Here is a 13,008-nt window from a genome sequence, read left to right as displayed (position 1 = left end):
AAAGAAATTATTCTTCAGTTGCTATAAGATGCTCATATATGAGAAGTCTTAACGATCGATTGGAATCGAGATTTCAATGCCCCATAGTGCATATATAAAGAAGAACAACTACAGATAGGTACTTACCTATGCTAAATAACTATTTTTAAGCTTTATATTGTGATAGCAGTGGTTCCAACAGCTACAAAATCCTACAGGGAAAAATAAATTTGTATTTATGTTCGATAAGCTCTTGCCAATCTCATTGAGTGCCGACACCTGTGGGCATGTTCCCGCCACAATACTGATTAAAATGATTTACTGACCACATCCTAGTTGCTTTGATAATCACTTTCTTTATTTGCCAATCGGTCACTTATAGAGTGCAGGTCACTAGGTTCTTATAATTGCAGGTCAGCAAGCTTTCGTCCCAGTACAAGCCATCGGCGCACTCCATCTCGACCTCGCATTCACACTGGCAGACGACGTAGTTGCCACAACTTGTGGTGGACTTGAAGTAGGTACCCTCACGTTGTCCCATGCAACGGCCATTACTCTCGCAGGCGATGCCCGAAGGTCCTGCATTGGGACCAGAGGGCGGGGTGTACTCCCACGGGCAATCATAGTCCTGTGGGTATTCGCATTCTTCGGTATTTGGGTCGTAGACCAAGTTGTTCGGACAATACTGCTCGACGGCGCAGTTGAAGTTACACTTGTAGAACATGTTGCACTTGCCTTCCACCGGAAAGAGTTCTCCTTCCGGCTGATTTTGGCACACGGTGCTGGTGGTATTGCAGACCACTGCGGGCACATAGTTCTCAGGATAGTCGCACTGGTCCAAGGTGGCGTTGTAGACGAGGTCACCGTAGCATTGAACCGCCGAGGAAACAACTGCAGAACTAGTGTCCTTAATCCAATCACACACTTGGGCCGTTTCGTTGAACTTCAGACCCTCGGAACAGGGCATCGCAACGGGGCACTGGCATTGGCAGACGAAGAATCCATTCGAATTGGGGTCCGCAATCATGTAGCCATCTCTTTTGCCAGCGCATTCGCCCTGACTGGAGCAGGTGGTGCCCGATGGTCCCTCGATCTCAGTGGAGCCATCGGCGGTGGGGGTACAGTCCACATTCCACCAGTAATCGCAATCGTCTATCGCTGTGTTGAAGTACAGACCGGAAGGACACTGCAATTCCTCGGCACAACCATTGTTGCATTGGATGAACCTCACGCAGATCCCTGGCATATCTATATAGGTGCCAGTTTTCTGATTTACACAATCCGTGCGAGAACTTTTGCAATACGACGGCACCACACTTGGACCCGAAGGCGTGGTATTGGATGAGTTGTTGGGGTCATCGAAAGCCGTCGTAGCATCCGTCGGCTCCGTGGAATCCGAGGGATCCGTGACTGAAGTGGTGGTATCCGGATCGCAGTCCTCAGTGACCGCCGTGGTAGGTTCATCGACATCGTCAATGGGATCCTGGCACTCCTCAGCACAGCAATCGCAGGTACACTGATCATCCACTCCGGCAAAGGCCGAGAGTCCCAAGCAATTGGCTCGCCACTGGAAGTCGCACTCACTCAGCTCCCGATTGAAGTGGAGTCCCCGAGGACAGCTGCCGATAATGGAAACCTCTCCCTTCTGGCAAACCACGAATCGAGAACAGTGGGTGGCCAACAGAAGTCTAGTGCCATCCTCCTGATTCTGGCAGACATTCGTCAACTGGGCTACCACGGTGTGAAGACTTCCGATAAGCAGCAGAAGGGTCCAGAGACCTAGGATACGAACCCGAAATAAGTTACTAGCCTTGGGTAGCCAACTCTTCACCAGCTTACCCCCAAAATCGATTGGACGCATTCTCCCGAGATCACCTTTAAGGTAGTCCGAATTTCGCGAACGACTAAGTGGCAAACCAGGCCGTGTAGCACCATTTAACTGCCATGAGTGCGCCAAATCAGTAGTCAATCTTCTGATAATACCAATCACCATACGAATCTCTCGATTAATTCGGCAATGATTTGTTTGCGCCACAACGCTATCGCAGGTGTAATTAGGTGTGTGTGTCTGGAGCTCGGCACTGGGATTCGGGCCGGGTTGCCTTATCAAGACCTGAACCTCAGTGCCTCCAACCCAGAGAGAAACCAAATATTTTGGCATAGGTCTACGGATTCTCGACTGCTGAATGGGTGGGTACCGCCCCGGCGTCTGCCTAATTTACGTTCTGTCGCACACTCCTAGATAACCACATAACGTATACCTAATCACTCGATTCGCTTTATTGACACTTGAAATTAAATGACGTTTATTGTCGCTCAAAATGAAGTGCCAGATACAGCATAAAAGTTCAACAACCAACCACTAAGATCTATTTTTCTATACTTTGTACTTTAATCATGGCTTTCCACTACTTTCATTTAAGATTTGGCTGTTATTGGCAGTGAACAATTAAAATATATAATTAAAAAATTTTTTTTTGTTGAGTAACTTTAAATTGCTTATTTCTTAATGTTAACAACTTAAATTGAATTTAATTATATCAAAGGTCCCCCCCTGTCAATTGTTCGGATCTTCTATAACCGAATACACGTATTAAATTCTTGGAATTGAATGCAATCTCAACGGTTCAAGTATGTAGATAACAAAATCATCGCGAACTCAAAAATAGCATTCTACTTGTCGTTTCGCCTGGAGATGCGTATTTAGCTGGGTTGCCAATTTTAATGACGAAAATTACTTTTCCCTGTCATTTCACTCGGGTTACTCGAGCGTTCCAATCGCCGGGGGGTCTGGCCATGGAAGTCTATTTGTCACAGCAACGCAATCGGTTCATGACAAGTACTGTTATGGGCTTAGAAGAACCGGCGACGCATCGCCGGAGAAGAAGACTGCGGTGAGAGGCTTCCTGCTCGACGACTCTCCACATGAAACTAAAGACAATGCAATTCTAATTATTCAAACGTTAGCCAAGTACGCTTGAATTAAATTACCAAAGTTGGGGAGGCCTAAATGGAAGAAAGGAGAGCAAAAGTGCTTCTATGGCCCAGGCACTTGAGTTGGAAAGGCTTAGACTCTTCGGTGTCCATTACACTGGAGATGTTGTGCTCAGGGCGCGTCTGAGGCCAACATGGGACAACAAAAGACGGGCCAGCGGAAATATGAGTGGATCTGACATCGCACCCATACAGCCTCTATTATAAAAATCTTCTCAGGTGTAACAGGTTTCTCAGATTTAAACAGAGGTCGCGCCTGTGTTATACACAGTCATCAGAGGCACTCGACTTGACTCGCAAGCGATCGTTGTTAGTACGGCGGCTCTCAGTCGGTATCTTCAGTCCAAAGGGTTCAGGATCGGAAACAGGAGCTACCAGCTTGCCCAGCCACTTCGAATCGAAGAACTGAGATCGATTGGTGCATAGATATCAGGAAAACCCACTCAATTCAACTCTAGCACCATTCGAAATCAGTGCTTTTGATAAGAAACAATCAGCGAAGTGTCAAATCAAAGCGAACTTCAAATGTGCTGTTAAATAACTCAATGGGAACACTCGAAAATCGAATTTAAAGCAAAAACCATTAACTCAAATGAATGTGCAGTGAGTGCCAAGTTGCAACCGCGCTGCCGAAAGAAGCCAATGAAGTGCAAGCCAGCTCGTTGACCGGGTCTTTAGTCACCGATCAGAATGAGTAAACAACAATTGCTGTGTCATCAATGGGAATAGATTTCTTATCGCTGATATGGCAAAAAGTGTGACACGACTTCTTAGTTGACACAAACGTTTTATTGATTTCCCACAATCAGGCACCTATTGTGGATCCAGGAATTTATTATATCCGGGGACACTCCTTCTCGAATTTCTTGTCTAAAAAGTACAGTGGACTAACTACATCAAGTCAAGTTTAGTAAATCCTTTAAAAACATTAATTAAAAGATTGAAAATGAAACCCTACATATGAGATTCTGATCTTTTTCTAAGCAATATAAAAATATGTGTCAGTTTGTACATTTTTTACTGACTTTTACTGATCACCTTAAGATTCCTAGCCCTCAGCTATCTTTGCTCCAAAACATATTTATAGAATATATATTATAGACGGTTAAGTAATTTGACATTAATAGCATTCTTATCTCAACAGACGCCCATAAATACTCACACCTGTTTGGGCGTGATATTTCTTTAAGGAAGTACCAATATCTGACCTTGAGTCCCCATATCGACTACCTTTTTTTTAAATCATTGAACAATTAACTTGCTCATTAAAAAAATTATTTGGCTATATAGTAATAAGCCAATTCTTTTTTCGGATTACCATAAAAATTTATTTTTTTTAAAGGAAAAGAGCATTGCTATATTCAGTATGTTGGCTTATATTTTTAAGCTTTAATTAACATCCATGTTGCTTAACAAGATTATCGTTTCAGTGAAGGCAGATACAAATAAAACAAAAATAATATGCAATACAAAAAAAATTAAGTATTGAACGCCAAGTTGTAACCATCATTATATTCCACATTGCTGCTGTATATATTGACCCTTTTTCTGGAAAAGAATTACTTTAAATGATTATATTTCAGGAAAACGTAAACTTATTGAAGGTACTGTGTGCTAGACCGTCACCAAGAAATTTAATTGAAAAACCGGTGATCTCTGTTTGTGACAAGAGCCAAATCTAATCATATTTCGGTGTAGTAAATTACTGTCTTCCAAATGGGTTAATCTTGTAGTTGCGACTATAAAAGGCACAGCTGACTCTTGCCAATTGTTAGTTGAATTGATCTGAGTTAAAGTGACGGAAGAGGTATTTCAAAATGCGAGGTAGTCCCCTGACCATTCGGTTAAAACATAGAAACGGATGTAATTTGTATGAAATGTTGCAGGACTTCCTAGTTCTGTGGTCCTTCAAGCCTTGCTGCTGGCCGTGATGGTTCATCTGAGCACCCAAACGCGTTACTTAAACGCCACCGACGATATCTGTCGACTTTTCATGGATGGTACCCAACTCTTGAAGCCCGGATCCTGCAGCGAATCGATCTTTTGCCAAAACTTTGAATCAACACCAGGTATAACGTGTTCGGGCTCTAAGCCGTACTACAGTAAATCCAAGGGTTCATGCCAAGCGTCCGCGGATACTTACTGCGATACAAGCAAAATATGCAAGGATGCTGGAACTGGCTATATTGGTGATACCATAAATTGTGCCAACTGGTACTACTGTGATGCGGATGCGTTGTTGGGCCAAGGAACATGCAACCTGGGAATGTACTTCGATCAAGTAAGCAAGCGGTGCGTCTATCCGGAGGACACAGTTTGTGGCGCCAAATATGAGATATGCGACGTTGCGCCCACAAGCACACCATTCCGCGATGATGCCAACTGCCACAAGTACTATACGTGCAGCAGCACTAAGGGCATGGTGGTAAATACATGCGAAAATGGACTGTATTACAACGTGGCCACCGGAACTTGTGTGCAGAAAAAGGATGTTATCTGCGAAAACCATCCGCTGCCAGATGAGGTGTGTGGCAACAAGAAACTGGCGGTGCGCAACAAATTCGTTTCGGATATGGCCACATGTCGCGGATACTACTACTGCCGCGATTTCGGCTCCGGTATCCCCGATACCGATCCCATATTCCAGCAGTGCGACGAGAACAACTTCTTCAACCAGGAACGACAGGCGTGCATGCCGCGCGAGAGCCAGAAATGCGACTACGATAGATGTGATGGTCGCAAGGATGGCTTCGAAGTGGCCGAAATCGATGGATGCCACCACTACATCGAATGCGTCGATGGCCGGGAAACCACTCCCATAAGCTGTGGGGATAAGTATTTCGACGTAGTCACGCAAAACTGCAGCGCAACTCACTTAGTTTATGGAGCTTGTTCCTCTTAACTGCTTGGCATTTTCCAGCTGTTCGTAAAGTATTAATTATTTGCAAATAAAAAACCTATATCAGTGTACATACATGAAATTTTGAACTTTCTGATATCCATTAATCAGAAATTACAGTGTTCGTACGGCTGGTGTTTCTGGTCAAGTATATTTATTACTTCATTGGGTCGGAAACGCATCCCTCTACTATCAAAAATTGAATCCTTTCATCAATTAGGATTAAGTTAGAAAATTATATATCATCATAAGTCTTTAGGGTTTTACGGTTTAATGGGCATATATAAATGGCTAATATATAAATTTGTTAACTCCTATTGGCCTCCCGAGCTTTCTAAATAGGCTTGTAATCCAGACGCGACTCCAGCTTCTTGTTGTCCGATATTTTGCGGACGGCCTTCATGAAATCCTCTTGAATGACAAACTCCCTATCACAGCGAAGGGCAAAGAGCCCGGCTTCCGTGCAAATGTTCCGTAGATCGGCGCCATTGAACAAATCGGAGAGCTTAACCACCGCCTCATAGTCGATTTCGCCGCGTTTGTTCAGTGGTTCGGCGTGAATCTTGAGAATGTCCATGCGCGCCACTTCGTTGGGCAGCGGAATTTCCAGTTTGCGATCAAGTCGTCCAGGACGCAGCAGAGCCGGATCGAGTGTGTCCGGACGATTGGTGGCCATGATCATTTTCACCTGGCCAAGGGCATCGAATCCATCCATCTGGTTAAGCAGTTCCATCAGCGTGCGCTGGATCTCTCGGTCGGCGGATGTTCCCTCCGAGAAGCGGCGACCACCGATTGCGTCAATCTCGTCCATGAATATGATACACGGCTGGTGGTCACGGGCGTAGGCAAACATCTCCCGGATCAGTCGGGCACTCTCGCCAATGTACTTGTCCACAATTGCAGAGGAAACGACCTTCGGGTGAGGTTTTTTAGAAAAAATATTAAAATATTAATATTTAATGTAATGTAAAATCTAATGCACTGACCTTCAGGAAGTTGGCGTCCATCTGGGAGGCGATGGCGCGGGCCAGGAGAGTTTTTCCGGTGCCAGGTGGTCCGTAGAGCAGACATCCCTTGGGCGGACTTATTCCCACGCGTAGGAAAATATCTGGATTTAGTAGCGGCAGTTCAATGACCTCGCGAAGCTCGCGTATTTGCTGACCAAGTCCACCGATTTCAGCGTAGTTCACGTTTCCGGGATCTTCATGGGTCATGTTGTACACCAGGGGATCGACTTCCCGCGGCAAATAGCGCATGATGGTGAGAGTGGTCACATCCAGGGCGACACGTGTGCCGGGCTTTAGCTTCTCCTTGTTAATCTGCCGGCGACATCCGACCACGTAGCGCGGTCCGTTCGATGCCTTCACGATGAAGTTGTCCGGGGTGAGCTGCTTCAGAACTTCCCCGACCATCTGACCCACACTCTGGAGAGCCTTCAGATCGTCCTCGGACTTCTCATACTGGGCATTCACGACCTTGTACTTGTCCCGCAAAGCCTTCAATTTGGATTCGATCTCGCGGTGCTGCAGGAGCCTGGCACGGTAATTGGTCAGCGCCTTCACTCGCTCGTCGTCCATTGGGGGATTTGCAGGTGTAGCAGCCATTCTCGAATTTTATTTCTTCCTAACTACACCGAGTGACTTCAAATTTGTGCACACTCACGTGGAGATTTTGACGTCTGTCAATTTGGAACGATAGGCGCACTGCGATGAACCGGTTCATAAGAAAACGAACATCGCTGTAAAAGTTCTATTAACACTACAGTGGAACGTGAGAGAGAAATATTAATTTAGAACAACAGAACTATTAAATATTGGCTAAAAAAATATATTAAGAAAAATTTATTTCTTGCAAGCAATAGATGTATATAACAATTTAGATACCTATAAAATGCCTGTAATTATTCAACAAGGTTTCGATATTAAATTTAAAGCCATATTGTAATACATATTTTTATAACTATATTACAAAATATAAGGTAAGATGACTTAATTACTTAAATTTATTGTTAAAACTATTTCTTGTTATATATTCAAAGCCATTTATCCAAAAGTTGAAAGCTTTGAAAGCTTTCGCTCAAAGCAGATGGCGCCACTATGTGCAAAAAAAATACTGAAAACAAAAAATAAAAACAAATTATAAAACGACTAGCGGAACCTTAAAAAAAGATTGAAATATTGTTTAATTTTTTAATTTTATATTTATGGATTTTAAGACTTTTACAAGGCAAGTTTATGAGGTCAGTTTAAGATGGGATTATTCTGGTTTATCGTCTTGGCCGAAAATCACCTATTACACGGATATTAAGAGCTGCGTTTCGTGTCCACAAACTTAAACAGTAATCGACAATTGTACAATGCCAGTGATTTCGACTTTAGTAGTCCGCTGGCACGTGAATGCCATCGAATGCGTCGGAAGGTGCTGGCCGGGAACCAAATGTCAGCACGGCATCCGGGGCCATAAATCAGGCCATTTTGTAGCACTCTGTGTTGCGCGGGTCCAGCTGGTTCGAGTGGTGCGGTTACCACGACCAAAATATCCAGATATCCACTGGGACAACTGCATCCACGGGTCGAAATGCCCCGCTTTTGGGACCCATGACAAATATGCAGCTTGCAAATGTCTAATGAATTTGAACACGCCTTGCAGCGCCAATTGCTGCCAAGTATTTTGGCTCCGGTTGTGAGACTTTGAAACTGAAACACTTTTTCATTCGTTTAGAACCATTATTGTATGTACAAATAATTACTTTGTGTTTAGAAAATCTTAAATAAATTTTATATGAAAAATACTTATTTAAGTTTGTGGCTTCCTGGTGCTTGGCTTCCCCCTTTTCTGGGTAAGTTGAGAAGATAAGAAGAGGCATCATGTTTAAGAAGCGGGTAGGGTTAACAGTTGGAAACCAAATCGCCGCCAGACAGCAAAAGTATCTCATGCGGGGGAAGGAACAACAACCTACAGAAATATGAAATTTCTGGAAACGAAACCGAATTTTTATTCAATAAAGTTCGGTGGCTTTGTGGGCTCGCAACTTGTGGCGCAGATGTTCCCGACCTTCCAGCCAAAGTTCGTTATTTGGTCAAGGAAAGAGGTCCTGTTCGAATTCGACTCACTTGCTACAGTGTCCCCATAAGAGAAATTAAGCGCAGACCTGAAACAGAATGGCTTGTTGCAACTTTCACTTGTTTTCGATCTTGACTTCTGACATCCTCTGTGGCAGGGATTTGCCGTCGAGGACATGGGCGTGGCTGGCCAACATGTTCACGGAAAATTATGGCTTGACTCCGACATTGTTGAGCTCTTTACGGGCCAACTTTTGGTTGCCTTTCCAAATATTAAGCTTTAAATAAAAAAGAATCCCTTCTAGAATGTTTAAAAATTATTTATTCAACTGGAAGACAGCAAAATTCCCACGGGAATTTTAATGTTTTAATGTAAATATTTGTTCGTTTTACAAAACGATAGGAATCCACATTGGAATATTTCTGAATATTCATATATTTTTTATTACCACAACGCCTTCATATTTACGTCATAGCTTTAATTTAACATTTTAACGCTTAATTACTATATGTTTCCTGTAATTATTTACAAATAGTATTGGCAAGTTGTGCCATAAAAAAATATAATTTATTATTAGGGAAAGGAATTTACAATACTTATAAACCTATTTATGTTCATTAATATAGATTGTCTGCATGTAAAAAATAAAATATATCTCTCAATGAGGTAATAGATATGGATCCACATTTTTGTTTTTAAGAACGCCGTATCGATCCGCTTTTTGTTAATTATATGAGTCCTCGTATCTGAAATATGATTTGCATATGGATGCCGGATGTGCTAATGCAAATTTTTGACCCAGCTTGAATTTCATTAACACGATTTGGGATTCAGCGGTGCACACACTTACTTCCCCTCCGTGTTCCGACACTCAGCCCATCCGATGCTTGATGGCCATACATCAGGATGAAGGATGAGCACTCCAGAGGATGTGTGTGCCATGAGCAAGTACTTACATATGTACCCAGGTACAGGTGTGCAGAAATGTGGCCGTGCATTGTAACGTTAACCGGTGACGCTGTCAAGTTGCAAGAAATGGTCACACTACAAAAAAATTAAAATTTTTAATCTCTACAAATAATGTACACATAATATGGTTTCTATCTGTTCGTTTAAATATTTTATATTGAATTTAAAAACTATACACTGTACTACACCATTACACTATATTTTTCTAAGTGCTGGCTTGAGGGTCGGTGAACATTTTGAGTTGAGGTTAACAAAAATGGCTATGTGTCGTCGTCCTGCTGACTGCGAAATTGCTTTGGATGCCAAATGAATGCACTTGCATATTTCATTGCCGCCCCGTCACCTGCGGTATCACCTTTGGGCCAACTCCTGGCTCCACGTTGCGGTAACATCATAAAACAATAGTCTTTGGCTTTATGGCCAGGAGCAAGCGTAAGTATGATTTCGAAGGTGTGGCATGTAGAATAGGAAGGATATAGGTTGAGTTAAATAAAATGGAAAAACTGTGTTTTGTAAAAAATTATTAAGTTGCATTACAACCCAAAGCGCTACTTTGAAGGTTTTTTAAATTCTTTTTATTTGCACATGATTCCAACGGATATTTCCTTCCCTTTTTCAGATAAGCATAAAATACCTTTTCATTAACATTGACTTAACATTACATACAGTTAACATGACGACCCACTGCCATACATTTTTGTTGGGCCAGGTCACTTACGATCCACAGCCTCCTCCCCCTGGTGGGTACTCGTTGAGGAAACTGTTGCTGCTGCTGTTAGCAGTGCCGTTATAAAGTAACGGTACCGCAGCACTAAAGAGCCCAGTGTGTTGGCAGCGCCGCGTGGCAACGGTAATTGAATTGAACCGGGTGGTGTTAGCGGTTTTATCCAACGGAAAATGTGACGGAATATTGGCGGGATTGACGTGTTATAATTTATTTGTTTTAGTTAACACCGTGATATTGTAAAATCATAACAAACTTAACATTGTGTATTAAAAGGGTAAAAATAGGTAGAGCTCGGAATCCGATTATTATATATCCTATCTTATCATTTACTTTCACTTACATAATAGAAAAATTATTATTTTGTATATTATATTTATTATTTGCATTACATTATTTTATTTGCTTTCAATAGATTATGTTTTGTACCTCCTTTATAATGATATACCCTTGAATACTATAACCAATTTTTACCGATTGAACACAAAAATGTGTTTATTTTCATAAATATGTAAAGTAAAAGTAAATAGTCCAGAAAAAGTGCTGGTACTGTAACATAAATAAAAGTGTTTCGCGTGTCATTACTCAAAAATCAAGTAAAATTCCTAAAAAGGAACTCCAAATCCATGAGTGACTAAAGGGAACCATGTCTTCCGGCGAGTGGGACCTGCGGGCCCTGAAGGCGCTCGAGGAGGAGGAGCAGCGCGAGTTCCTGGCCCTCAGCCAGAGAAACCTCTTCGATCCGCTGCCGAATCCCTCTGCGGAGGTGACCAGTGCGAAGCCTTCACTGACTTATGCCCAGCTGCATCCTCACCTGCTGAAGCTGCCGACGATCGACGAGTGCCAGCTGATGGCCGTCAAGCAGCAGAGATCAGCGGCCCTACGATTCAGTCGTGCCCTCTCCTTGTCCGCCCACTCACTCACCTCGCGAACCGGAAGCGGTACGGCAGGCGGAAGTGGCCTGGGCTTTGGCCGTAAACTGAAAGCCCGCTTAGTGGGCGCCAAGTCGAGTGGCTCACTATCGCCCGGTCGGCACTCGCACAGCTACAGTGTTTCCCCGGTATATACGCCGCCGCCCATGAGAAGATGTGCCACCTTGCATCACACGCAACCGGTTCGAAAAGTCTTCAAAAATCTTCAACAGCTGCAGGAGCGAAAACGTCAGGCGGCTGGAAGTCACCTGCAGAGGATCGCTGGCACCGGAAAGACGTACTGGAAGTACGGAGCCAATTCCACGGCCGCCTCGATAGTGGGCCAACGTGCACGCCAAAACCAACAGATCGAGGTCGAGGAGTCCAACGGCTCGGATGAGCTGAACTCGGAGCCCCAGGAAATCTCCGAGGCGGAAACGGGCTCCTGCAGTGTGCCGCTGCCGTCGAAGGACACCAATGAAATACTCCGCCTGATGCTCAGTGCGGCCAGCTCGGCGGTGACTGTGACGCCAACGGCGGCTGCCATTGGCAACGGTAACGTGGCCGGAGCAACTGGTGGCGCCCCGCCAATGCGTCGCTACCAGAATGCCAGCGATGTTGAGGAGGACGAAACTGTTGCGTACGGAGCTTTCCACCAGGCGGCCAAAAGCTTCGAGCGCGGCTCTCTCCTGCGAGTCGGCAGCTTAACAGCCCAAGAGAGCGATAACAGCAAAGTTAATGCCATGAGCCCCAGTCCACAGAACAGTCCCGCCAGGGAAACACAATCCACAGCGCTGGGCGGAACGGGTGGCAGGCGTGTGTTCAAGTCCTGCTCATTGGATTGGCCCGGGGAAGCGCAACAGCATCAGCAGCATCTATCCCCGCAGCCACATCAAGCAGCAAATCATGTGGAGCTGGTGGAGCAGCAGGGTAAGGACATTCACTTTCGCCAGAGGGATCACTGGGATCTCGAGCATGCCCACTTCCATCACGAGGCACTTGGACACCTAACAACCAGCGCCACCGTCATCGATGACGAGCTTGAGCAGCATATCAAGCACTGTTCCTGCTCCTGCAACCACATGGGCTATGGCAACTCAATGGACTATCAGGTGAGTCAAAACTAATGCAAATAAGAACTGAAAACAGTTTTGGTTGAATTCTTTTAAAAAAAGGTATAATGCATATTAAGAAAATGAGAAATAAAAAACTTATAATAAACAAATTGTAACTTCCCAAGCTTATATTGTCTATTAATGTCGGTTTATTGTTTTACTATCAGCATAGGTAGGCAAATGGCTTTAGTTAATGAAATTTGAGATATTTAGCAATTTAGTGGAATGCTAATTGTTTCCTGTTTGCCCATTTAATCCAAAACCGCGCCCAATTCCCGCCGTGCACAGCCCCTTTACAAATGATGGCGCTGTGTAATTTTAATTGCAGCAACTATATCTGCAGTGCGGGTGTCC

The 13,008-nt window shown here is 44.0% G+C and overlaps 4 protein-coding genes across 5 annotated transcripts in view; 2 read left to right on the top strand and 2 right to left on the bottom strand.

The window, feature by feature from the left end:
* Positions 1 to 315: 315 nt before the first annotated feature.
* Positions 316 to 2,045, bottom strand: LOC6737744 (chondroitin proteoglycan 2). The gene is made up of 2 exons (XM_002084536.4): positions 1,819 to 2,045; positions 316 to 1,758 (listed from the first exon to the last, which is right to left on the bottom strand). Exons 1-2 carry the CDS (start codon positions 1,970 to 1,972, stop codon positions 356 to 358), a joined length of 1,557 nt encoding a protein of 518 aa, XP_002084572.4. The 5' UTR covers positions 1,973 to 2,045; the 3' UTR covers positions 316 to 355.
* A 2,490-nt stretch (positions 2,046 to 4,535) lies between these two features.
* LOC6737742 (peritrophin-48) lies at positions 4,536 to 5,943 on the top strand. Its single transcript, XM_002084535.4, has 2 exons — positions 4,536 to 4,797; positions 4,860 to 5,943. The coding sequence occupies exons 1-2, from the start codon at positions 4,791 to 4,793 to the stop codon at positions 5,873 to 5,875; spliced, it is 1,023 nt and encodes a 340-aa protein (XP_002084571.1). The 5' UTR covers positions 4,536 to 4,790; the 3' UTR covers positions 5,876 to 5,943.
* A 169-nt stretch (positions 5,944 to 6,112) lies between these two features.
* LOC6737741 (26S proteasome regulatory subunit 10B) lies at positions 6,113 to 7,564 on the bottom strand. The gene is made up of 2 exons (XM_002084534.4): positions 6,859 to 7,564; positions 6,113 to 6,785 (listed from the first exon to the last, which is right to left on the bottom strand). Exons 1-2 carry the CDS (start codon positions 7,474 to 7,476, stop codon positions 6,207 to 6,209), a joined length of 1,197 nt encoding a protein of 398 aa, XP_002084570.1. The 5' UTR covers positions 7,477 to 7,564; the 3' UTR covers positions 6,113 to 6,206.
* A 3,156-nt stretch (positions 7,565 to 10,720) lies between these two features.
* LOC6737731 (putative dipeptidase NECHADRAFT_87110) overlaps positions 10,721 to 13,008 on the top strand; it is an 87,071-nt gene continuing 84,783 nt past the window's right edge. Inside the window, exons 1-2 of one of the 2 annotated variants that reach the window (XM_039294168.1) lie at positions 10,721 to 10,905; positions 11,146 to 12,651. In XM_039294168.1, the coding sequence (XP_039150102.1) occupies positions 11,275 to 12,651 (1,377 nt within the window). In that variant the 5' untranslated portion in view covers positions 10,721 to 10,905; positions 11,146 to 11,274. Of the gene's footprint in view, positions 10,916 to 11,145; positions 12,652 to 13,008 lie in introns of both variants that reach the window. The other variant, XM_016169732.2, reaches the window with a different exon arrangement.

The sequence above is a fragment of the Drosophila simulans genome, chromosome 3L, assembly GCF_016746395.2.
Source record: "Drosophila simulans strain w501 chromosome 3L, Prin_Dsim_3.1, whole genome shotgun sequence".
Taxonomy (NCBI): domain Eukaryota; kingdom Metazoa; phylum Arthropoda; class Insecta; order Diptera; family Drosophilidae; genus Drosophila; species Drosophila simulans.
The sequence above is the reverse complement of the archived record's forward strand: the minus strand, read 5'-3'. Positions and strand labels throughout refer to the sequence as shown.